This window comes from Salvelinus fontinalis, chromosome 9 (genome assembly GCF_029448725.1).
Source record: "Salvelinus fontinalis isolate EN_2023a chromosome 9, ASM2944872v1, whole genome shotgun sequence".
Taxonomy (NCBI): Eukaryota; Metazoa; Chordata; class Actinopteri; order Salmoniformes; family Salmonidae; genus Salvelinus; species Salvelinus fontinalis.
This window is the reverse complement of record NC_074673.1, coordinates 40,940,173-40,967,778: the sequence shown is the minus strand read 5'-3', so window position 1 is coordinate 40,967,778 and position 27,606 is coordinate 40,940,173. Positions and strand designations below refer to the sequence as shown.

Here is a 27,606-nt window from a genome sequence, read left to right as displayed (position 1 = left end):
TTCTATTTCTATGGCTACAGTCTGCATTGGACAATCCTGAACTCTCTGTCCACAGACAGACAGTAGTAATATGGAGAGAATCGATGGAGGGAATAACACTCGCCGTGACCCCCCAGCTCTGGTGCTAGAGAGACGGCTCATATAAAGTTCACGTCTACATTCCCACAGTCACAGCCAACATCGACATAGTAAGAGATAGGGGGAGAGAGCATCATGGGAGACGGGGATGAGAGGCTACGTGCGCAAGATCGAGACAGAGGGATAATGAGAAGAATGCAAAGATTCAGAGGAGGAAAAGTGACAAACAAGAGGGGAGAGAAGAAGAGATCAAGAGCAGGATATAGGGTCTGGGGAGAGGTAGAGGAAGTGTGTCTCACCATTATAGGACAGGCGGGGCTTGCTTAGACACATGATGAAGTGCACCTCCATCTCATTGGACGCCACAGACTTGGAGCATACAGGACACTTGAACCCTGTGGAGAACGAGGTTAGACCTTAGTATACACACACACACGTTATACTGGCGCTCAAAGCAACTATCCAATTTACAACAGTGAATAAGTGAAACAAATTATCTTAGATTATTACAAACCAATGTTCCAAACTAAAATAGGGGCACCACAAAGTAGTGACACTGAATCACTGTCTGTGTTTTCTAGTCAGTCCCCTTTGCATGACAATGTGATACAGACCTGTCCCCTATTAATCATGTAATACAACAATTATCATCCTTAAAAACGTTGAATGTTTACCTGCATATGGAAAGGGACTGCAGATGGAAATGAGCTGTGTTGCAAAATCTGGTGAGATATACAGTATGTTGTCCCTGACTAATAAACTAAACTCTTTTTCAAACTGTGTTGATACAAATCTGGCACATAGAGTGAGTCATTAATCACATACTGTATATCCCATCCCAAATAGCAGACATGACTTACTGCAAAGCCCTATTTTAGCTATCTCCCTTACGATGTTTGGTTTCAGCTTTGTGCATACAACAGCATTAGCAAAGCACATAACGGAGATTACATCAATTCCTGGCGTCGCTCTCTATCCAGCCACGGGTTGAGTTTTGCATCATGAGCTCTCAATACTGCTTAAACACAGACACTAGTAGTGTTCAGCTGGCTGCACCCAGCACTTTAAAATGTACAGAGCAACCATAAAACAGACACCAGGGCAGTGTCTCAAATGGCACCCTTTCCCCACGACTTTGGAATATAGGGTCTCATTTGGGACGCAACCCAGTAGTGTTTAGCTGGCTGCTGCACCAAACTCTTTACATTTATTTACACAGTTACCATGCCAGATCCTACAGCGCTGGGCTGGACTTGCCAGTGTTTTAATGCACAATAGCAGGCCATTATCACGTTGGCCATGAAACCACTCAGTACAGGGACCACGCTGTGCTGTGTGCATGGCCAGAAATGAGCTCAGCCATGCCAAAATCAGCGTGCTTTTGGTACAATTATAACTATGCACTCATGAAGATGTTGCTATTCATTTATACTGGTAGCATATGACCGAGTTATTCTTCATTACTAGTTAGTTATTCATGTAATGTTTTAGAAATGGTAAATATATATATATGTGCTGCTGGGACAGCAGTGGGCAGAATGTGTCCTTCCGTATTTTCTCTTTATTCAGTAGAGGAAAGGACAGCATAAATGTGTCAGTAGTGGGATTTGTAACCGTATTGCCCATGGACAATATGTGCTTGGGAGCCTGCAGCACTACCGCTATGCCACGCTCCCGCACCGGAATGTGTGTTTAGTGTTAAGTCAGGGTCTAAACTCTTTCTTTGAGGCTTGTCTGGTTTCTATGAGTCTGTCTGGGATTTACCTAGAGAGCATAAAGCATTAAGCAGACGGACCAGCACAGTTGGGAGAAGAGTTGGAGAGATGAAGACAAGCTGTAGAGGTCTATGGAGTAGCTTGGAAGATAAGTATGACAAAGTGATGAAGGTGGGATTGATAGACAGAGGTAGGGAGAAACTAAGAAGGGAAGTAAATGTAGTCAGTAAACCAGGGCCGTCCCCCCACCCACCAGCCCCCCACGGCAGCTGACCCAATTTTCCCCTGGCTGCTATTTTCAGCCCCTCCTTAGGGACAGACGGAGAGAGGGATGGAAGAAATCTGAGGGAAAAAGGAGGAGGTGCAGGAGGACTTTATAAGAGAGATGCTCTGCAGAGGTTGCATGGATCTGATGGACTGAGAAAGCCCATGAATCACCTCCCAGGTGGCAAGAGGCCAGAGAGGCCCTATCTGTAAATGGCAAAGCAGACATTATATGGCAACATCTCTATGACCATTCCAATGATCAAAGAAGTGTTCAAACAGAGTTCACTTGACAACACTGTGGACCTTTTACCCTCATCATGGAATGGAAACAATGCTAATTTACCCTTCCCTATCTTGTTCAGACTTTCGCCCATTTTCTCTCACCGAATAGAAGTGTGTGTGTGTGTGTGTGTGTGTGTGTGTGTGTGTGTGTGTCCATCCACTGAGGCGACATCAGCCTCTGAGAACATACTGTAACTGAGAAATAGCACTCTACTGTGAGGTCAAATAGGGGCAAAAGAAAATCACAAGACTGCATCAAAACATAAGCAAACAAAGATATTCCCTACAGTGAACACAGTGTGTGTCATGAACACAGAGCTGGCCCTTCATCAAACCACACGTACAAGACATACTTCATACTGGCAGAGAAAACACAAATAATCAACACAATAAAATGTACCTACATGAAACTAAGACTAACCACCACACCATAACAGATTTATTATGTGTGATCACGCTCTCCATGGCCAATGTAAGTGAGACCTTTAAACAGGTTAAATTCACAAGTAAGCAGGGCCAGATGGATTACCAGGACGCGTACTTAGAGCATGCACTGACCAGCTGACAAGTGTCTTCACTGACATTTCCAACATCTTCCTGACTCAGTCTGTAATACCTACACATTACAAGCAGACCACCATAGTCCCTGTGCCCAAGAACACCAATGTAACCTGTGTAAATGACTATCGCCCCATAGCACTCACATCTGTAGCCATGAAATGCTTTGAAAGATTGGTCATAGCTCACATCAACACCATCATTCCAGAAACCCTGGATCAACTCCAATTCACATACCGCCCCAACACGTCCAGAGATGACAATCTCTATTGCACTCCACACTGCCCTTTCCCACCTGGACAAAAGGAACACCTACGTGAGAATGCTGTTCATTGACTACATCTCAGCATTCAACACCATAGCGCCCTCCAAGCTATTTTTTGTATTTTATTTTACTAGGCAAGTCAGTTAAGAACAAATTCTTATTTACAATGACGGCCTACACTGGCCAAACCCGGACGACGCTGGACCAATTGTGCGCCACACTATGCGACTCCCAATCCTGGCCGGTTGTGATACAGCCTGGATTCAAACCAGGGTGTCTGTAGTGACGCCTCTAGCACTGAGATGCAGTGCCTTAGACCGCTGCGCCACTCGGGAGCCCATCACTAAATTAAGGACCCTGGGATTAAACACTTCCCTCTGCAACTTGATCATGGAGTTCCTGACGGGAGTTGGTAAGGGTAAGGAACAACCCATGCGCAACGCTTATCCTCAACACTGGGGCCCCTCAGGGGTGCGTGCTTAGTCCCCTCCTATACTCCCTGTTCACCCACGACTGCGTGGCCGTGCACGACTCCAACACCATCATTAACACCACAGTGGTAGGCCTGATCACCAACGACAATGAGACAGCCTACAGGGAGGTCAAAGACCTGGCATTGTGGTGCCAGGACAACAACCTCTCTCCCTCAACGTCCGCAAGACAAAGGAGCTGATCGTGGACTACAGGAAATGGATGGCCGAGTACGCCCCCGTGTCTGTAGTGGCGCATGTCAAGAGCTTGAAGTTCCTCTGTGTCCACATCACTAATGAATTATCATGGTCCAGACACACCAACACAGTCGTGAAGAGGGCACGACAATGCCTCTTTCCCTTCAGGAGGCTGAAAAGATTCAGCACGGGCCCTCAGATCTTCAAAAGGTTCTACAGCTGCATCATTGAGAGCATCTTGACTGGCTGCATCACCTCTTGGTATGGCAAATGCTTGGCAAGGCGCTACAGAGGGTAGTGCGCACGGCCCAGTACATCACTGGGCCAAGCTCTCTGCAATCCAGGACCTCTATATCAGGCGGTGTCAGAGGAAGGCCCTAAACATTGTCAAAGACTCCAGCCATCCAAGTCATAGACTGTTCTCTCTGCTACTGCATGGTACGCGGGTCGGTGCACTAAATCTGGAACCGACAGGACCCTGAAAAACTTCTACCCCCAAGCCATAAGACTGCTAGACCCTTTTGGCACTAACTATTTTGACTTCTCACATACACTGCTGTTACTGTTTATTATCTATCCTGTTGCCTAGTCACTTTATCGCTGCCTAGATTATATGCCACAGGAGGCTGCTGAGGGAAGGGTGGCTTATAATAATGGCCGGAACGGAGCGAATGGAATAGGATCGATGTATTTGATACCATTCCACTCCAACCATTACCATGAGTTCGTCCACCCCAATTAAGGTGACACCAATCTCCTGTGGTATATGTACATATCTACCTTAATTACCTCATAGCGCTGCACATCAACTTGGTACTGGTACCCCGTGTATATAGCCAAGTTATCGTTACTCATTGTGTATTTATTCCTTGTGTTATTATTTTTCTATTATTTCTGTTTTTCTTCTCTCTGCATTGTTGGGAAGGACCCGGAAGCACTTCACTGTTAATCTACCTGTTGTTTGTGAAGCATGTGACAACTAAAATTGTATTTGGTTTGACATTCTTACTTGGTAATAGTACAGCCACTGTATACTTACCCTGAACAATGTAGAGTACAGATGTTGTCACACAACTGTATAGATATCAAGCCATTGTTAAAGTAACTATGGAGTGGGCATGCTAACCCAAGCTGACCAGCGTGCTGCCCCCATGTTTCTGTAGGTGAAATAGAGCCGTCACACTGCGCTTCTGTTAAAGTGTCCCAAGGCGCCTCTCGACAAAGCCGACACATTTCTCAAGCCGAGCCGACTGACTCAATCTCTGCTTCATGCATTTTTCATGATACCGCTGCAGTCCAGCCCCATTCCCCATCGTCAATGATAAAGAATTCAAAACCTTACAAAAATACCTATGTCTCAGAAGCTCATAAAATGTCCATGACTGGCCACCAGCATTACGATAGCTTCCTTCCTCAGGATCATTACCCTCTCGATACCTAACCCCTCCTCTCCCTGTGTGTGAGAGAAGAAACACCATCTCCTTTTAGATGATGTCAAACTGCATTTACCCTTCTGAAGAAGCACTTCAAATGTTAATTACTGTGATTTAAGACTAAATTGTAAACATTAGGCATAAGAAATGGATCACTTAAACCACCAAACAAAACAAGAAGTAGATAGGATCAGCCCCCTAAATGAGTTTAGATCAAATTAACGGTTAAATTAATTGTTTTGGAAACCACACTCCGACTGAATCAATATATTGTTGTAACAAGTGTATTCAACCTTCACATAAATATCTAGGCTCTAGGCCCGGTTGAAACAGAAGACCGAAAAACACAGAAAAAGGTTTTGGATAAATGCTACTATTTGAAAATAACAGTGAACTGCTGATGGTAAGGCAAGGCCATGCATCTGACACAATATTTCACTCATGTGGCACAAACATCACTGCATAAGCACAGTTAAAATACCTCAGAATCATTTCCTCCACATGGGTCTTTTGGGGGCCATAAGTGTGATTTGGTTGGGGGGCCCCACACTTCGCAGTAATACATTTTAGTGCCCCCCTCTTGACGGAGGAGAGAGAACTGTCAAGTTTTAAAGTTAATTTCCTGCAATTATACACATTTTGTCATGGGGCGTAGAGAACATGTTGCAGTTTTATAAAAAATGTCATGCAATTCTAGGGCAGAGACAAAATGTGTACTTTTATAGCTAATTTCCTGCAAATCTACCTATTTTTCCATGGGATTGAGAGAGAATTTTGCCATTTTAAAGCTAAATCTCAGCAATTCTACACATTTCCCCATGACTTATGCCATGTTAATATGATATCTGAGTGAGAGTGACTAACAAAATAAAAAAATGGGGACACCTGGAGGTCAGGGCCCCTGGGCATGTGCCCGGTGGGTATCCCTGCATGCCCGGTCTATATTCAGCCATGATTACTACAAGTTTAGATAGTCTAGCCAGCTAACTATCAATCCAGATATTTTTAGCCGACATTGCTAATTGAGTGACTGTCAGTGACTGACATAACGAGAAAAACTGATAATGCACAACTAAATGTATGAATTGCACTTGGTGTATTCTACTATTCTTACTCTCAATAGTAAGTTGAGACCCCAACTGAGTTCCAAAAAAAAATAATTAAAAGCCAAGAAAAATAATATCAGTCTATGGATTTCACGACTGGGAATACAGATACAGTATCCGGTTTCAGGTAAGACCCAAATGCAAACTGTGTTGAAGTAACAATATTTATTACAGCAACAGGAGCAGACAAACGACAGGTCAAGGCAGGCAGGGGTCGATAATCCAGAGTAGTGGGGCAAAGGTACAGGACAGCAGGCAGGCTCAGGGTCAAGGCAGGCGGGCTCAGAGACAGAACATTTAGTTGGTCACAGATACCTTAAATAAAAGGTAGGGTGTGGATCAGAACACCAGTCCGTATCTGGTGTGACCACCATTTGCCTCTTGCAGCGTGACACACCTTCGCATAGAGTTGATCAGGCTGTCAATTGTGGCCTGTGGAACGTTGTCCCACTCCTCTTCAATGGCTGTGAGACGTTGCTGGATAATAGCGGGAAGTGGAACAGGATGTTGTACGCGTCGATCCAGAGCATCCCAAACAGGCTCAAATGGGTGACATGTCTGGTAAGTATGCAGGCCATGGAAGAACTGGGACATGTTCAGCTTCCAGGAATTGTGTACAGTTCCTTGCGACATGGGGCCGTGCATTATCATGCTGAAATATGAGGTGATGGAGGCGGATGAATGGCATGACACTGGGCCTCAGGATCTCGTCACTGTATCTCTGTGTATTCAAATTGCCATTGATAAAATGCAATTGTGTTTGTTGTCCATGGCTTATGCCTGCCAATACCATAACCCCTGTTCACAACATTGACATCAGCAAACCGCTCGCCCACACGACGCCGTACACGCTCTGCAATCTGCCCAGTACAGTTGAAACAGTGATTCATCCATGAAGAACAAACTTCTCCAGCGTGCCAGTGGCCATCGAAGGTAAGCATTACCTGCAAAACTGCAGTCAGGTCAAGACCCTGGTGAGGTCGACAAGCACACAGATGAGCTTCTCTATATATTTTTGTTCCGTGTACTGTTTATTATTTAAATTTTTTAACTTGGGGGCCTCCTAGCAACCACTTATGCCTGGAACCGGCCCTGCCTCCACAGGCCAAAACTGTGAGCCAGATGAACACTAACTTGGAAAGATCTGGTTTTGAATAAAGTATACATGTTCAGTTTCCAGATGTTCTGAAGACCATCATGACACACTCACCCAAAGCCAACACAGTATTTTAATTCATTGTAGCAATTAATTTAGACAAATGTTTGGCTTCTACCTTGAACTTGTATTGATTTTAAAGCAATCATGAATCTGAACACTTCATGAATCATTAATCTCTACTTAAAACAATCCTGTCATCGCCTCAAGCATTCTGCATAAATTATACAATGCAATCGTTAAGTATTCAGACCCTTTGCCTTTTTCCACATTGTTACGTTACAGCCTTATTCTAAAATAGATTTTTTTAAATGTAATCCTCATCTCTCCACACAATACTCCATAATGACAAAGCGAAGACAGGTTTTTAAAATTAAATCAAATCAAAAATGAAATACCTTATTTACATAGGTATTCAGACCCTTTGCTATGACACTCGAAATTAAGCTCAGGTACATCCTGTTTCCATTGATCATCATTGAGATGTTTCTATTGGAGTCCAGCTTCGGTAAATTCAATTGATTGGACATGATTTAGAAAGGCACACACCTGTCTATATAAGGTCCCACAGTTGACAGTGCAAAACCCAAACCATGAGGTCAAAGGAATTGTCCATAGAGCTCCAAAACAGGAGTGTGTCTAGGCACAGATCTGGTGAAGGGTACCAAAACAGTTCTGCAGCATTGAAGGTCCCCATAAACACAGCAGCCTCCATCATTCTTAAATGGAAGAAGTTTGGAACCACCAAGACTCTTCCTAAAGCTGGCCGCCCAGCCAAACAGAGCAATCGGGGGAGAAGGGAGGTGACCAAGAACCCAATGGTCACGCTGACAGAGCTCCATAGTTCCTCTGTGGAGATGCTATAACCTTCCAGAAGGAAGGTTACCATCTCTGCAGCACTCCACCAATCAGGCCTTTATGGTAGAATGGCCAGACGGAAGCCACTCCTCAGTAAAAAGGCACATGGCAGCGCACTTGGAGTTTGCCAAAAGGCACCTAAAGGACTCTCAGACAATGAAAAACAAAATTCTCTGGTCTGATGAACCCAAGATGAATGCCAAGCGTCACATCTGGAGGAAACCTGGCACCATCCCTACGGTGAAGCATGGTGGTGATAGCATCATGCTGTGGGGATGTTTTCAGCGGCAGGGACTGGGAGACTAGTCAGGATTGCGGGAAAGATAAACGGAGCAAAGTACAGAGAGATCCTTGATGAAAACCTGCTCCAGAGCGCTCAGGACCTTAGACTGGAGCGAAGTTTCATCTTCAAACAGGACAACGACCCTAAGCACACAGCCAAGACAACGCAGGAGTGGCATTGGGACAAGTCGCTGAATGTTCTTGAGTGGCCCAGCCAGAGCCCGGACTTGAACCCGATCGAACATCTCTGGAGAGACCTGAAAATAGCTGTGCAATGACATTACCCATCCAACCTGACAGAGCTTGAGAGGATCTGCAGAGAAGAATGGGAGAAACTCCCCAAATACACGTGCCAAGCTTGTTGCGCCAATACCCAAGAAGACTTGTGGCTGTAGTCGCTGCCAAAATTTGCTTCAACAAAGTACTGAATAAAGAGTCTGAATACTTAGTAAATGTGAGATTTCCGTTTTTTTTTTTATTATACATTTGCAAACATTTCTAAAAACATGTTTTTTATTTGTCATTATGGTGTATTCCGTGCAGATTGATGAGGGGGGAAAAAACTATTTAATTAATTTTAGAATAAGGCTGTAACGTAACAAAAGGTGGAAAAAGTCAAGGGGTCTGAATACTTTCCTAATGCACTGTATATAATACATGATGGTTTATATAGATCAGAATATCATTAAACAACATGTATTATTAGAACAAAGTAAGAAGTAAGTTTCAGTGGGTTAAAATGCAAGGATGCCTACCCAGCTGTTCCCTTAAGCATTCCATAAACACTATCTAAAGGGAGTATTCACAGCAAGAAGACCACCTCAGGTTCAGATCATTGGATTTTAAAGTCACAATATCAATATTTAGATTCATATTTTAATAGCATTCCCTTGGTTCATTGGTAAAATTTTATGAACACAAACACAAAATAAACTCTCCTGACTAGATCTCTCCCTACATTCTTGATGTTTTCAAAATGACATTCGACCGAATCCGTCTTTGCTCAGAGAATTATGTAGAGGGAGAGATGGAGGGAAGAGAGGAGCAGGGGAGTTGTGTTAGCCAGCCAGACAAACACAGTGACACAGCACAGAGGTTCAGGAGTAGCATTATGAACAGAGCCGAGAGGTACAGTAGCAGACAAACAGAGTGCACATCCCAAATAGCACCCTATTCCTTATACAGATGTAGGATCTTAAATTTGAGACAGTTTGCTACAGCAGGAAAATCATCCTGCGGTAACAGGAAATGTGAATTATGTGGATTATAATTAATGGACATTTTTGTAGGGGCTGCTTCATTTTTTTTAAAGGGAAAATCAAGTCTGAAATTACAAAGTGGAAATCAAACTTCAAAAAAAATACAGGTTTTACATTTCCTGCATTGCAGAAAAGTTCTCCTGCAACAGGGTGATCAAATTAAGATCCTACATAAGATTCTACAAAAGTAGTGCACTATATAGGGAATAGGGTGCCATTTTGGATGCGACCCTGGTCAAAAGTAGTGCACTATATAGGGAATAGGGTGCTGTTTGGGATGCAACCAGAGAGAAGGGATAAGACACCATTAAAAAAGGTACAGATGGGAAGTCTGTCTCCCTCTAGCAGGCAAGGTGACAGCTAGCTCCTTGTAATACCCTGCCCGGCCTGCTGTCCAGAAAGCCTCTGTCTCTGAGGAGAGCAAACACCTTGCTATTTCAAGCCCTCTCTCTGTCAAGTCAAGGACATAGCTTGTTTACTGTCTACACAGGTCATTAGAGTAGACAAGACAACATAGATTATCTTATTAAATGAGTGACCTTGTTTGTTTGTGTATATCTTCTTTCCACGTGTCTGGGCTGGTTGTCCCTCTAATGATGGTACTAAATGAGGACTGTATGAGTGTGTCTAGAGACCTGTTTAGTCCAGAATACAGGACATTATGTTCAGAATACAGGACATTATGTTCAGAATACAGGACATTATGCCCATACATGGATAGTAGCCATTTGATTACATCACATCCAACTCAAACCCAACTCAGACAACTCTTTACCTTACCGGAAAGAACAGCAGTTTCCATGGAAACAGCTGAATGAGAGAGTCAAAGACTTGGAGAGGGAAAGGGGGAGGAGGGGGCCGTGAGAGCTGACATACTGACCTATTGTTGTTTTAGCTAAACTCTTTGATTGCAGGAAGTAATGTGGCCTTAGATACAGGTGAGACGGGGGTAGAGTATGGGTAGGAGGGAGGTGTGTAATGGCACTGGTGTGTATTGTGTCGGGGAGAAAGGGGTATCATTACATAGCGAATAAGACAGAATGGGCTGTTATGCTGTGGTGAGAAACAATGTGATTTAGGTTTGTGATGCTTAATAATATAGAAAGCATCCGGTGATCAGTGATGCTTGCTAGCCATTGCAATTATCAGTGTAGTTGATTGACAGGAGCCATTCCCCCCTGCTACTGATGTCAAAGGTTTATCTTAAGAAAGTCTCTGCTGTGTGATGACAGGATATAGTCCCTACACCACGGCAACGGTCGTCACTGCCTTAGCTCCGTCCATTTGTGGTGTCCTTTTATTAGAAAGGTTTGTCGGCTGTCACTCAATCACAGACTGGCTGTGAAACACTAGTGAGAAAGTCTGTTAGAGGAACTTGTCAAGCCTCTATCCCTCTCACCTTACCTCAGTCTCTTCCTTTCTCGCCTTACCTCAGTCTCTTCCTCTCTCCCTCTATCCCCTTACTTCAGGCTCTTCCTTTGTCCGTCTCTCCCCTTACCCCAGTCTCTTCCTCTCTCCCTCTATCTCTCTCTCACCTTACTTCAGGCTCTTCCTCTCTCCCTCTATCCCTCTCTCACCTTACTTCAGGCTCTTCCTTTCTCCCTCTATCTCTCTCTCTCCCCTTACCTCAGTCTCTTCCTTTCTCCCTTTATCCCTCTCCCCTTACCTCAGTCTCTTCCTTTCTCCCTCTATCCCTCTCCCCTTACCTCAGTCTCTTCCTTTCTCCCTCTATCCCTCTCTCTCCCCTTACCTCAGTCTCTTCCTTTCTCCCTCTATCCCTCTCACCTTACCTCAGTCTCTTCCTTTCTCCCTCTATCCCTCTCTCCCTTCCTGGCCCTCTGTCTCTTGAGGAAACAAGTGTGTGAGGATATTGTGGGGATAGCAAGGAGCAAGCAAGTGTGCATCTTGAAAACAGCAGTGACAAGCAACATGGTTGTCACAGCAACAGAAATCCTCTCTCAGCAATCCAGTGTAGACTGTGTGTGTGTCCCTCTTCCTCTGTATACACTGTGCTGAGGTAATGGGAGAAGGGAGAGAGACAGTGTATGAGGGGAGGGGAAAACATAAATAAAATGAGTGACCTATATTGTTGAATCCCACTGCCAGACAGTTTAGCACATATGTTCCACAATCCCATCATTCCAAAAAGACTTGCCACTAAAACCCAGCCACAACAGTGTGTGTGTGTGTCTACAGTAGTGCGTGTGTTCATGTGTGTGTGTGTTATCGTTGTCATTATTTACGTTTCAATTAAAATGGCGGTGCACACAAGTGCATGATTGCTTATGGCTCTAATCTGAGAACAATTACATTGGCTTCCGCTAAAAGAGAGTTCAGTCATTGCTCTGCTCAGTTTACATTCACATCGGTGAGTGAGTGATTACTTATCTCTGTGACAGGTGACTGAACACGGTGGGTCTAACACAAGAGAGATATTACACAGACCATTGTTAAAGGGTCTTTCATCTGAAAGTGCATAACAACAACAGTGGGTGAACAACTCACTAAGTGGCAATGCAGATAGGACTCTGTTTAGGAATTGCATCAGTGGAGGGAGAATTGTCTCAGTGTTGTTCACTGCTTGCATCTAGATCAAACAGTTGACTATCAGAAGGAGGTTTCCTGTCAGGATCAAGCTTATCAGGCAGTCATACACCAGCCACGTAGGCACGGAGGGCCTGGGCCCACACACTGGAAGCCAGGCCCAACCAATCAGATTGAGCAACAGCAACAAAAAACAATTTACTTGTCAGTGGTCCAAACGGGACATTATTTGTCATGCAGGAAGTTAGCTGTTCTGTTTTTGGTCCACCCAAGTTTCCGCTGGCCCACCCACAAATTAATTTCTGGCCACGGCACTGTCATACACTATTGATAGAGTGTCAATGCAGTATCACGGAGGCTGAGGAAAAGGACAGGCCAAAACAGTCCAGTTGGTAAAGATCAGAGGCCTCTGTGATATTTGGGCAACTCCACTGTAACGGAATTACGCTGAGACTCAGATATTTCCATTTAAAACGTATGCCAAACAAAAAACATTGATTTCAAAGTTTAACAAACCATACAACTCTATGCAAAATGACTATTTTCAACAATTTATACAGTAAAAAATAATAATTCACTGGAAAAACTGTGCAAAGTTTGGTAACATAATTAATTGGTAACACAGCTTTATTCTGTTACTAAACGTATCTGCACAGTTCATCCTGTAAATCAGTTTTTGAAACATTTTCAGTGGAAATGTTTAAAAGCAGTCCTTGTGAATAAAGTTGTATGGTTTGTTAATGGCCCACTGCAGTCAAAAACATGATTTTTCTTATTTTTCCACACTATGGGTTTGGAATAATACTGTGAAATTGTGAAAATTATAATAATGACTTGATGGCCTGCCTCCCCACTCAGACCACTCCCAGACAGTCCTAGCAAAATTCTTGCTTGAGAAATTGCTATTTCCTAAGAAGCATTTTTTCTTCTTTTTGACAATTTTAATTGAAAACAATCAGAGTAGGTTAGTTAATTGTTACCCAGAAATGATTTGATAATGAGATAAGGGCTGTCTTGAACCAGTGTAATTCTGCTCCCATAGAATTGCCCATTTGTAATGATCAAACCCTTGGAGAAGTACAGTATATCCCATTGTCATAGGAGTGTTCTAATGTGACTTTGTGTCATTACATTGTTTATTTTGCAGCAGAACTGTCTACCATGGTGGCAACTCAAGCCTTTGGGTGTTAAAATGCTTTGCAGACTGCCAGTACTGTTTTTAGTTTGACTAATCAATTGAAGGCAACAAGATGTCTGACAAATGCTCCACTGAGATAAGAAATATCCAGAAAAAATACTACATACTATGATAGGAGTGTGACCACAACAGACGGGAGGGTTTGAAATTGATACAATTCAAGATTTGGTGTCTCTGTCTGAAAACGTGCTCTATCAGAGACATGGAGCTCAGAATGGAGTTACTGGAAATCTTTAATAGTGTTGGTCTAGAAAAGACCAGTGTAAGGCATTGGTCTACTTAGCATGGCCTTCACTTTTCAATCCCCATTAATATCCTGTGAATCTGAAACCTGAATACATTGACTATATTTTATGTCATTAGGCCTTCTTTGTTGACATCCTGGCATACAAGAGGTCAGACACTTTATAAACCCTGACTTACTGGCCTGCCACACACACTTCACAAATTAATTAATGAAGTTCCATAGATGGTAGGGAAGTTTTCTGATGACATCTAGCCTAATGTCAATTCATCCCTCTGTAAGCACTGATAAATGTGATGTATACTGCCAGCCAGAGGTGGATGTGTTGACACTTACCACTGTGGGCGCTAAACCACCGGGGTGCAATGTGCAGGGGCAAGGTGTCTGCCAACGACCCTCGGGATCCCAGATAGAGCATACCGTCCGTGTGATGCCCGCCGCCTGTTTCCTGGTAGCCGTTACCATGGGCAGCGTTAGTGCCAGACCCCCCTCCCGCCCTGTCCGAGTCAGTTCCTCTGGGGGTATAAAACCCAAAGGGCACCGCAGGACTATGTTCTATGCCCATCCCAGCCACTGAACTCACTGAGCGGCTGCGTAGCCCCATAGTGCCACTCGGTCGGTAGTGCCCAAAGTGAGCCGAGGGCGGCACTGCGCTGTCATCCGTCGAGACACCGGGAAAAGCACCCCGTGGCCGCCCCGCCGTACTTTGCTTGCCCCCCATCCAAAGCACCCGAGCAAAATGGGTGGGGGTTGTTGAAATGGGGGCTCCGCAGAGTCGAGCCGTCACTGGAATCGCCCCCGACACGCCTGTCTGCAGTGGACTTCTCGCCCTTTGCCAAAGACAAAACGGCACCTAAAAAAATCTGGGTTGTCAAGTCTGACTAACAGACGCAACAGCCCATTTCCCTGACCACAACATGAGCGACTGAATGCTTTGATTCACACCAAACGAGAAAAACTAGAATCTATAGTATGATGTCAAACGAATGACAGAAAAACAAAACGATAAAGATAAGCAACACGTTTTCCCTCACAGCTAATGACAGGTAGCCTGCCCCAAATCACAACAGGGATGACAAACACAAAGCGCAACAAACGTATCCGACAGTCGCGCTTCTCCGCAATAGGTTACTACATTTGCATTTATTAATTTGCCTTGACTGGCTCAGTTGATCATAGCAATGACAACTGTTGCTGTCAGTCTGCCAGTATGTCTTTCCAACGATGTGTGTCCGAGTCCACTTGTTCTCCAGTTCCCGGAGATTCGGGTCAATGTATGCCGTTCCCCTGCACTATCATATCCGCGCGCTCGCTCTCACTCTTGCTGCTGGCAGACAATGGCGTTCAGTGCGCATACTCGGATTATCAATGTAAAGACCGTGTGAAGAGGGAATACACAGTACTCTATATTCTTAATCACGATTAATTGATTAACAGATTGTCCTCGTTGTCTATCTCTTCTAGAAATCCAACGATGGCTCTTGTCTGTCTCGCCCCCGGCTGCCAAATCAGAGTGTGAGCAGAGGACGAGATATGACCTGATGTCATAACCAAGTTAACATGCAGATGGCACAGTATTCATATTTCTCACCATATACTGCATTGTTGAGATTATTGACTCGTGAGTAATTATGGGATTAGGCCTACTAAATCTCATCCTGTTGATTAGTAGCCTTGATGTATTTCCCCCCAAATAGTCCTAATTGTTATTGGCATAAATTATTGCCGAACAGTTTATTAGCCTACTGTTAAATAAACTATAAATAAACAAACAATGAACACTATTCACCATTTATAAACCCAGTAAACAATTTGTAAGATGCCAGAATGTAAAATAAACTACCACTGTGTGTTTCTTAAAAAGCAATCTGACTGAGAAAACGGTGTATCATTCCATGGCATCACAGTTGAAAGACAAAGGATAGCCTATAGGCCTACGGAACGAGTCAGAGGTATTTACTTTGCCTTCTTTTATTAATGTGTGTGGGTGTGCCACTGTGCCAGGAAACACACATCAAATGTGTGCGTGTGTGTTAACAATCTCTTTGATTTAGGCTACACGTGATACAGGTTGGCCTATGTGTCTGAATGTGTGGGTTTGAGTGACAGCACAGTCAGGGGTGACAGACACCTGTCACTTCCATTCACTCATGCAACAAGGCAGTCTAACTAACAGTATATCAGATTGTCATATCTCAGGTCAAAATAACCCAATTAGGCCATCCTTGTTGATGTGGTCATTAAACATAGCCTACAAACACAAACACACCCACAAGATAAATATTTGAACTGCTTCATACAAAGGCGACCTTGGGACCTCCACTGGCTAAATTAGTAATTGCAAGTTACTAATCACTCACCATCACTTAAACTTGCATTGTTGTTGCAAAGAAATACATGCCACCTCAGATAACCATGCTGTTCAGAGACTGAATAACGTGTTTTCAGCGATACAGGTTAGAGTATTTTAGCCTATATGATCAGTGAAAAATATAGCTAGTCTGCTAATAATGCACGGAGATTTTAAGAACAAAGAAAAATAAGCATTAAGCATATGTCTTTAATGTGCACGTCTTTCATGTACTCTTCTCATAAGAACCAGTAATTATAGGCTAAATGTTAAGAAAGCTCTCTGTTTTATCCGATTGTTTTGACTGTCGAAAATCGATTGCTCTTGCCTGGCTCAAAAGTGGACTGTTGCGCATGTCGGGTAATTTTGAAGTTTCGCGCCAAACCAGAGAAGCAAAGTGTAAACAGTCCCACAGAGCAGAAGTTAGCTAGCTCGCTAATAACTTGTCGGATATCTACTTTTGAATTACTGTGAGTTTTTAATGGAAACACATTCGTACCTTCCCGTGCCTCCCGGGGTGGGGATGGAAGAGAATTTCTTATCTCTTGATGACATTTTGCTTTCTCACGAAAGGCTACCTAGTCGGACAGAATGCACATTTCCCCGACTTGGATTCCTGGAGAAATCGAGTGACTCGCGAGACATTCAAGAGGTCAGTCGAACATGTGAAACAATGTAGAGCTAGCTAAAAATGCCATCCGATAATGTTACTGTGTAGCCATTAATCTCATCACCTGTGGCTGTTAGCTAGCTAACTAGTTATCCACTTGTAATTCCTGCTAGTCATTCAGTCAACTCGTTCACTAGCCCTTGATCATGACCCAGTTCCATTACATTACACAAGTCACTGAGGGAAAGCAAAATGAAAAATACGTATTTTCTAGGCGTTGAAGTTAACTTCAAATTTGTTGCTGAATGAAAGCATGAAAGGTATTTCATGTTTAAAATGCATATTTTCCAGGATGTTGAAAAGGCGTCTTTTCCGGACGTTGAAAAATGTTTTTTTCCGGAAGTTGAAATAAGGTTCATTTTAGGTTCTGAATGAAAGTTGAAAATTAGTAATTTATAGACCTTTGTTTGGGCCAAATATGTCTCGTCCATACCGGGCAAAATCTGAACCAAACATAGACGTGTACTGGTGATTATAGCATGTAAATCTTGGTGGGGCAAAAAAAAAAAAAAGTGGGGGTTGCATGCCAACAAAGCCACTACACAACACAATACATGAATTGCACTATAACGGGGACAAACGGTGCCTACATAAAGCTGTCCCAACAGCAGTCCTAACTTCTTACCACTGCTACACCTGGCTATCAGCGGAGCCTTGTCTGCCGCGAAACAGTTAATTCAGGCTCATTTACTGCCTTTAAAAAAAAAACTGCTGATTTGGTTGTGGTTTCTACAGACAATTTAGATGTACAAACTATGGCGTAAGGGGACGACGAGCGGATAAGAGGCAACCCGTAATTTCGATTAAGATATTAATGAGCGAACTAAGACGGACGTAGTCAATAACTATTTGTTCAGCACTTTTGAAATGTACAGCAACGTAATTCAGAACATGGGCCGTTCTTAGTCTTCTCCCAGTACACAAAATCAGAACCGTAGGATAAATAAAGGGAGCATATAACCAGACAATGAAAGCTCTTACAATATTCGATGATTACATTTCTCAAAAACAGGTAATAGGCTACATGTGCACCACCAAGTCAGAACAGTTGGCGAAATTAAGAGGTGAAAATAAATCAAATTATTAGCATGAGGCACATGGGCTACTAACAGTTTACAACACAACATACACTTAGTATTATTTCATATGTACAGTATACATATCTCCCTGGCATATTGTGTCATTTATGCAGCAGCAGCATACAAGACACTTTTGGACTCACCTTTTTCAGGTCACTTGAACAGGAAGGTGGCGCAGCAGTCCTTCATGGGCAAATTTTGTCATCAAAGTCTGTAATTCTCTGGATTTATAGTGCTTTCAAGACAACTGGGAACTCTGAGAGGGGGGGGGGGGTTGAATCATGATGAAGTCAGTGATCTTCAGGTCATAGCTCTAGAAAGAGGCCCGAGTTTCGAATTTACAATTCCGAGATGGATGAAAGTTCGAAACATATTTTCCCAGTCGTAGCTCGTTTTTCCTGAGTTCCCAGTTGTCTTAAACTCACTAAAGCCAGATTTTTCAGTTCGAAGTTAGTTGTTTTGAGCGCGGCACAAATCATGCTTCATTGACACCATGGCCAATGTTGAATATCTAAGATTAAGGGTCTCTTTTCCTAGTTTAAAATAATAGACTTTCGACCACACAGCCACTCCACAGAATAGCATTGCTTTGCAATACTTTCAGTTAGCCACACTGAATCCTTCCAAACCACTCATAGTTGAATTTGAGATTTCCTTGTGTAATGTGATTTCCATGTGTAACTTGTCTAATGTTTATGGCCGATGAGCACCGATACCTTTTATCTATAATTGTTGACTTGATTCAGTATGATGTTAACATGATCAGTTCAATCAAAGCTACTGTACATGTAACGTGATTTGATGTAATTTTATCTGTGGCCAATGACATTGAGCCTTCTTGGTTGGGCACTTCTAATGGAACTCTGGCAGAAACCAAGGGGCTAGAATTTTCTAGCTCTGCCCTTAGACTTGGCGGTGACACTCCGTATTTTCTCCTGGCTTGCCCCACTACCACAGAAAGCACTGAGCTAGGCTGAAACACCTGGATTTTTGAGCTGCCTTCCTCAAGAAAACAAGAGACCATGTTTATATGTGGCTTTTTTAAACTCTATGATATATTTTTGCAATGTTTGCAAACTGATATGTAACACGTATAAATGCCAAAATAGCATGCAAGAATGGACCCCCCCCCCCCCAAATAAATGACTGCTTGCCACTGCGTAGATGATTGGTTCGGATTTGGTTTGAACCGCACATACAACAGTGGATGTGAAATCAAGGCCGGTCTGGACTGCACAAAAGAAAACATCCAAAAGGTGTCGGTCTGTGCTTACTGAGGCCTGTGCCTACATTGTTGCCTGAAATGTTATTTTATAAATGCCCATCTGTGGTATGTCTACCGTTTGGAAAACACAAAATAAGACATCCGGACAGGGCCAAAAAATGGCCAAAAGACATTGGCTGGAGCCTACTGGGGTGTAGCCTACAATGTCAGCCAGCAATGGAATTTTATGAATGTCCACCGATTGTAAAACAGGCCGATGCATTGGCTGTATTAGTCCTGATTCCTGGGACTAATCAATTTGCCTATTTAAGCTATGAATATCAACTACCCAACTTTATCAGGAGTTAGCGCGAGCCTATTTGTAATGTGTTTACAACAGCGGAAAATACAGAAGTATTTTATTTTGTAAAAAATGGACAGATACAAACTTGAAACCACTAATGACAATGGGGTAAAACTCCTGGACAACAGTTGTGATTGTCCATTCCAAATTGTCCCTTTTACTTTGACCTGTCCTGTTTTTAGGATATGTTTGTTCACATGCCAGTGCATTTTTATTTGGGTTGAACGCCATTTAGGATAGGCTATTTGATCTGAGACTCCTGCATGATGTAAAAAGTGTCCTTCTCAAAATGTATGACAATGTATTATCTCCAGCCTGTAGGCTACAGAAAGGCCACATTCTTTCTACAGTGGTTTCTCTAAAAGTTGCGAGCTTGCGCTGCGGGACTTAGAGAGGTACCCAGCTTCATTGCTCCAGACCACAACAAGGAGGAGTTAGAGCACTCATTGTGCATTTGGGTCCCAAGGTTTTTATTTGACCAATCATATCGAGTGGTTCCTATGACGAATTTTGACGTGAGCCACCCTTGTGGCGTCCTTCAACAAAGATGGCTGACAAAATAGTATTGTGGAACCAGATGTAAGTTGTTCTAACATGAGACGAAACTGGGGGGGAAAACGACTTGTGTAGAATGTAAACCTCGATGGTGTCAACTGTGCTTATGTCTGCGTAGCGTAATGGGAAAAACAAAAACTTCTGGCCTAGCGATCAATGACAAACGAGCTCGCTGCCCAGGCTTGCATAATTACAAAGAGGAGATTCTCCTGACTTAAAATGGTGCCCGTGTCACAATTTTGCTTCCGTCCCTCTCCTCGCCCCTACCTGGGCTCGAACCAGGGACCCTCTGCGCACACACAGACAACAGCCACCCTTAAAGCATTGTGACCCATCGCTCCACAAAAGCCACGGCCCATGCAGAGCAAGGCGAACAACTACTTCAAGGTCTCAATGAGTGACATCACTGATTGAAACGCTATTAGCGCACACCCCGCTAACTAGCGCGCACCCCGCTAACTAGCTAGCCATTTCACATCGGTAACACCCGACTTGAAATAAAATCTAAATATACACATTGCGAAATTGTTTCCAGCAGCACATTTACAGTCACCAACGCTCTGGTTAACACGTAAACTGCCTTACCACCTCTGCTAGGGTGAGTAAAATGGTCAGCGTGGTCTCATTTGGGTCTGGAAGTAGCTAGCCAACATTAGCTTGGGTGCTTGACTGCCGTTTTATAAGACCAGAATGCTCAAATCAACCCTACTCCTCGGCCCGAACGTCCAGTGTGCGCTCTGAGAGCGAAATGGTCTGAATTTACAAACAAATTTTTGCAAGCCACGTGACTCACTGTCTGTAGGAGGCAATTGCCGGCTAATGGAAACCCTGTCAGGGATATGAGTCTAGCTAAATTGTAAAGTATGGTGGAGCTGTTTTACAGGAAAACATTTCATGCAATCTCATTGGATTGTAGTGGCCTTGTTTGAGCAAGAGTTTTGGAAAATATTGCGTTTTGAAGACGTGCATCCATAGACACGATATAGCAAATTTGGTGCGTGCGATCCAGCGGTTCTGGAGAAGATGTTTTAACATTAGAAATGGTCCAAAAATGTATCAAAAGCAAAAAAAAGAATGTTCTGGTATTTGGCAAGCGTGGTAAAGACTACAGAAGTAGCTAATTCTAGGGCGACGTGTCCATTTTGTCCTGATTGTCTCAGTGGGCCCACAGCTTGAACCCCGGCATTGCTGCTTGCAGCTATACTCATTATTAATAGGAGACAAATATAAGCACCCACATTGTGTAGCTATAGACCCATATAACGTTATAAAGTCATGAGCCTTGTGCGTGGCCAAACTGAAATGCATTTTGGGGAGATGTTTGTTGTGACTGTGTACACTGTGGCCAGTTTTAATAGGTACTAGAGGTCGACTGATGATTTTTAACGCCAATACCGATTATTGGAGGACAAAAAAAGCCGATACCGATTAATCGGGCGATTTCTTTTTTTTCTTTTATTTTATTTTTTTTTATTATTATTATTTAAAGAAAAAAACTTTTTTATTTAAAGAAAAAAATATATATATTAATATATATACATCATACACACATTTTTGTAATAATGACAATTGCAACAATACTGAATGAACAATGAACACTTATTTTAACTTAATATAATACATAAATACAAACACACACACACAGCTCTGAAGTGACAATGAAACTGAAGAGTATGCTTAGGAGACAAATACTCTCAACTGTTTGAATAAAAATAGAGTTTAAGTTACCTGCGATGAATGTTGAGAAAAAAAACTGTAATTTCTATATGCAGGAAATCCTATTTTAATGATGGGCATGGTAAGAATTGACGACCAAAGTGCGAGTCATAATTCCCATAACACCTTCTAGTAAAATCTGAAAATCGGTTCCTTCATTTATTCCATAGGATATTTTTAGATTCAAGGATATTTTTAGATTCACTTAAAATAAGGTCTGTGTTTTGTGTAGGCTTACACCACCGTGCCAATTTTATAACTGTAGATATCCATAGGACAAGGTAACTCTGATCAATATTGGCTAAATATAAGCGAAGATCATTTTTTTGGTATAGTGGATTTATGAATAATCCCCAGTTTACAATTGGATCATTCATCTCCCTCCCTTCCCCTGTAACTATTCCCCAGGTCGTTGCTGCAAATGAGAATGTGTTCTCAGTCAACTTACCTGGTAAAATAACGGTAAAATAAAATAAATAAAATGAAAATATGTTGACAAACGTTACCTTATCCTAGTGAGATTTACACGGTATCAAAACGTCAAGGCGGTTTAAGCCTGCACGAAACACAGACCTTATTTGAAGTAGATCAAGACATTCTCTATGGAAGACATGAACGGTAAAATAACGAAGGAACCCCTTTCAAGTTCAGCCGCAAGTTATTACAGGAATTATAACGCGTCGACTATTTCTCTCTAAACCATATACCTTTGACTAATCTGGAAACTATCACCTTGAAAACAAAACTTTTATTCCGTTCCGTATTTTATCTAACGGGTGGCATCCATGAGTCTAAATATTCCTGTTACATTGCACAACCTTCAATGTTATGTCATAATTACGTAAAATTCTGGCAAATTAGTTCGCAAAGGGCCAGGCGGCCCAAACTGTTGCATATACCCTGACTCTGTGTGCAATGAACGCAAGAGAAATGACACAATTTCACCTGGTTACTATTGCCTGCTAACCTGGATTTCTTTTAGCTAAATATGCAGGTTAAAAAAAATATATACTTCTGTGTATTGATTTTAAGAAAGGCATTGATGTTTATGGTTAAGTACACATTGGAGCAATGACAGTCATTGATTGATTGTTTTTTATAAGATAAGTTTAATGCTAGCTAGCAATTTACCTTAGCTTACTGCATTCGCGTAACAGGCAGGCTCCTCGTGGAGTGCAATGTAATCAGGTGTTCGAGCATTGGACAAGTTAACTGTAAGGTTGCAAGATTGGATCCCCCGAGCTGACAAGGTTAAAACTCTGTCGTTCTGCCTCGTAGGCCGTCATTGAAAATAAGAATGTGTTCTTAACTGACTTGCCTAGTTAAATAAAAATTAAATAAAGGTAAAAAAATAAATAATAAAATTGGAAAATCGGCGCCCAAAAATGCCTATTTTCCATTTGTTATGAAAAACTGAAATCGGCCCCGATTTAATCGGTCGACCTCTAATAGTTACGCCAAATGGTTCGCTCCTACAGACAGTGTGTCGTGTGGCTTTGCTATATAAATCAGGCAGACAGGCGCCGATGCAATTCAGTTACTGTTCGATTAAATGTTAGAATGGGCAAAACGAGTGACCTAATCCAGTGGTTCTCAAACCTCTCATTGGGGACCCCCAGCCATTTAATCTATTCCAGAGCTAGCACACCTGTTTCAACTTGTCAACTAATGATCAATCCCTTGACTATGTGAATCAGGTGAGCCAGTTGAGAGTTACTACAAAATTGTGAAATGTCTGAGGGTGCCCGAGAAGAAGTTAGAGAACCAATGACCTGAGCGACTTTGAGCGTAAGCAGCATGACTCCATGGCCACATCATGCCTGGTGTCAACGGTACAGGCTGATGGCGGTGGTGTAATGGTGTGGGGAATGTTTTCCTGGCACATGTTAGGTCTTTTGATACCAATTGAGCAATGTGTCCATGCCCCAAAGAATTCAGTCTGTTCTGGAGGCAATGTCGATCTGGCCCGGTACTTGATGGGTGTGCCTAATAAGGGTATATATCTTGCTAGCTATGTTATTTTTGATCCATCACCGAAATAATATTTTTCTTCGGTCTTCCAGGGTACGAAGATGGAGATGCCCCTGTTCCTGGCAAAGGGCTTGTATGAGAGGAAGAGGCGCGTTGTCTCAGTGGAGCTGCCCAAGGTCTACAAAGAGGGCTGGAGAACTGTGTTCAACGCAGACCCCACTGTAGTAGACCTTCACAAGATGGGACCCTATTACTATGGCCTCGGCTCCCAGTTGCTGCACTTTGACAGCCCTGAGAATCCGGAGATTGCCCAGGCAGTACTTCAGGTGAGTACAGCACACAAACATTGATGTCAGAGGTTATAAATATCTCACTGCTCACCCCACTACCCCCCCCCGACAGTTCAGGTGTTATTAACTTTGGCTGCTAGCAGAAACTTTGCTTTGACTCTCCCCCAGAAACTGTGCATATCCCAACTAACCTTCATTGTTTTATTAGTCGGCTGTTGATACAGTCCCAAAATGTTTGGCATGTCAGCAATCAAGTTTTCAAGATATAGAACTTTCAAAATACAGAGTGTCACAGTATGATGCATTTTGCAAATAACAAAATATCGATTTTTGAATGGAGTTTTCCTTCCATTTCGTACTATCACTCTTTTACCGTCATCATTGATTTCATGTAAGGGAGAAGTGTATATAGCGATTCTGGGGAAACAATTTTAAACATACTGGCCCTGTGCAGAAACCCAACTCTCTTCTAAGCATAGCTACTGCCTCATTGGTGCTACTACCATAGCCAAATTATTTCTCACTGATCTTTATCTATTTGTACCCATTTAGTTGTATAATATCACTAGAAAGTTTATGAATGAGTCACCACCCAGGTCAAATGGTTGGACACGCTGACAAACCCATTCAGTGTTATGTCCCATAGTCAGCCACTAGGTGGTGCCATGTGATCGAATTGTCATCATTGACTAAAAGGCTACGTAGTGTTTTGTTGCTGGGCAGACTGACAAATCACATCAGTCATCTTTGAAAAACAATGACTTCAAGTGAATCCAACAGGATTATTAGTAGACTGCATCCATGAAGGATGACTGAGTTTCATCAAATGTTTTTATTCACCTCTTCTATCTCCTTCATGTATGTATACGGGTTGTGTGTATTGTTCTTTGGTGTTTATATTAACCTCCCTCTTTATTCACCTCTTGTATTTTCTTGAGCTCTTGGTATGGTTGTGTGTATTTCTCGTTGGTTGTGTTGATGTGAAACATTATATTCTCATGGTTTAACCCAATGATGTTTGTAAACACTGTATTGCTGATTCTATGTATTGGCCATTGAGAGGCTTTGAAGCCACCAGTCAGCCATATTGGCACACTCCAGTAAGAGCTGTCCTCCCATAGGAATCAATGGAATTCTACAGTATTTCAATTAATTGTTTCAAGGACAGAATTACATGTATTCACATTTTTGCAGTGGGGAGAGTAACATTAGTCATCCATTTTTTTTTTTATAAATGTGTTTATTTTTAGCTCATAATATGATTTTTAAAGTATGGATTTAAATGTGCAATAGTCTCCCGATTGGTGCAGCGGTCAAAGGCACTGCAGTGCTAGAGACGTCACTACAGAGGGTTTGGCCGGCCGGGATGTCCTTGTCCCATCGTGCTCTAGCGACTGCTTGTGGCGGACCGGGCGCATGCACGCTGACTTCGGTCGCCAGTTGTACGGTGTTTCTTCCGACACACTGGTGCGGCTGGCTTCCGGGTTAAGAGAGCAATGTGTCAAGAAGCAGTGTGGCTTGGCATGGTCGTATTTAGGAGGAAGCATGGCTCGCAACCTTTGTCTCTCCCGAGTCTATACGGGACTTGCAGTGATGGGCAAGACTGTAACTACCACTTGGATATCACGAAAAAGGGGTAAAAAGTAAAAAAAAATAAAGGTACAATTTGGGAAAAATCACGTCGCCATTTCCTGCTTGCTAAAATTCTAACAGTTTGCCCAATTTTAGTTTGACAAAACAAGCATAGAGAACCATAGTACCATCTAAACCACTGTTAAATGTCTTTTCATTAACCAAAACTATTGTATTTTCAGCTGTTTGAAGCTGGTGTACAAAACCGAAAGTAAAAGGTGCAAAACGCAACGTAAGAACGGGAAGCATAGAATGCCCACCCATGGCTGCGCTGCTGCCCAGTCATGTGAAATCCTATAGATTAGGGCCTAATTCATTTATTTCAATGGAATGATTTCCTTAAATGAACTGTAACTCAGTAAAATCTTTGACATTTTGTATGTTGCCTTTTATTTTTGTTCAGTATAAATCATTGGCTTAAACCTCTTCACCTCCAGACATTCATTGGTCGTTTCCGCCGGACCATGGATTCCTCACAGAATGCCTACAACGAAGACACGTCAGCCCTAGTGGAGCGCTTGGATTACCTGGAGAGGGCACTGTTCAGGGCAGGGCAGAGCGGCCTCAACAGCTTCCAGAACTGGGAGAGGGGCCGCGCATCAACCATCACTGCCTCTAGCCTGGTGCTCAACTACCGCAAGAGGAAGATCACTGATCTGCAGTCCTGAGGGGCATCTCCAAAGATGCATCCCAAATGGCACCATATTCCCTATATTCCCACTACTTGGGCCCTGGTCCATTTGGAACCCAAAGCAACAGGCCAGAAGAGAAATGACTGAGTTGGAAGGAGAGTAGTGGAGGTGTGTGTGTGTCATAAAATACAGAAAACTGATTCCCACATGAAACTTAGCTGAGTTTTGTTTTTATGTTATGGTGTAATCTTGTGTGTTCGATTTTGAGATCTTTATACACATTCTGTACACAAATGTTTTTCAAAGACTTTGTAAATATTTTTTGAATTATCTGCTTTATGTAATGTAAGTTTGAATTGTTATAAAATTAAAGCTACCTTATTCTTTAAATTGGATGTCATCCTTAAAGTAAGAAATGGTGGGGTTAAACAGGAATGTTTTTTTGAAAGCAGAGTTACAGTATTTTGCCGACGCGTGTGGCCATGCATTTCATCAGGGATGAGGCAAAACAACTTTTAAATGGTTGTGTAAGGATTAACAGGAATGTATTACCATATTATGTAGCTCTGCATGCATAATGAATGTAACCTACCCTTTCTTCATAAATGTTATTACTACAACCACACCAACTTAATGAATATATGGCAGAACTGATTTACAGCACATCTATTTAGTCTGTTTGAAAACCATCTACAGTACATCATATGCTGTGTTCATAACCAAGTGGGAAGGTGGTATTTATCACACGACTGGGAAAAATCCACTGGAACGCCCCTCCAACGGATAATTATTTAACTAGGCAAGTCTGTTAAGAACAAATACTTATTTACAATGGCAGCCTACCAAAAGGCCTCCTATGCGGGCCGGGTTTAAAAATATAGGACAAAACACCCATCACGACAGGAAAATAATTACTAGTGGGAAATTATCATCCCTGAGCTCAGGCTTCTTCCACACGCCAACCTCTGTCACCTAAGTAAATTACCTCTAACAGCATTTTTGGTAGTTAAATGCAAAAACATTTTTTAATAAAAAGCAAACTATTAATTTGTTTTTTGAACACTTGAATTTGTTTCCAAGCATGATGGCTGTACTTTTAATTTATGGTTAACGCAGCTTGTTGGCCATTAGCTAATCAGCGTTTCTCAACTAGTTCAAATCACATGAATGCATCCAATTGGTATTTACGACTTCATAACTAGTAACAACGTTAGTCTACAGAGGAGCAGC

General features: G+C 42.5%; 2 protein-coding genes across 2 annotated transcripts in view; one reads left to right on the top strand and one right to left on the bottom strand.

Annotated features, from left to right (window-relative positions):
• Positions 1-15,462, bottom strand: part of znrf1 (zinc and ring finger 1) — a 31,105-nt gene extending 15,643 nt beyond the window's left edge. The window contains exons 1-2 of the mRNA XM_055934431.1: positions 14,250-15,462; positions 378-473 (exon numbers count right to left, since the gene is read on the bottom strand). Coding sequence (XP_055790406.1) covers positions 378-473; positions 14,250-14,634 — 481 coding nt within the window. The 5' untranslated portion in view covers positions 14,635-15,462. The remainder of the gene's footprint in view (positions 1-377; positions 474-14,249) is intronic.
• Positions 15,463-16,646: 1,184 nt separating this feature from the next.
• On the top strand, positions 16,647-26,766 carry gins3 (GINS complex subunit 3). Its single transcript, XM_055934429.1, has 3 exons — positions 16,647-16,915; positions 23,915-24,148; positions 26,182-26,766. Exons 1-3 carry the CDS (start codon positions 16,745-16,747, stop codon positions 26,410-26,412), a joined length of 636 nt encoding a protein of 211 aa, XP_055790404.1. The 5' UTR covers positions 16,647-16,744; the 3' UTR covers positions 26,413-26,766.
• Positions 26,767-27,606: the final 840 nt, after the last annotated feature.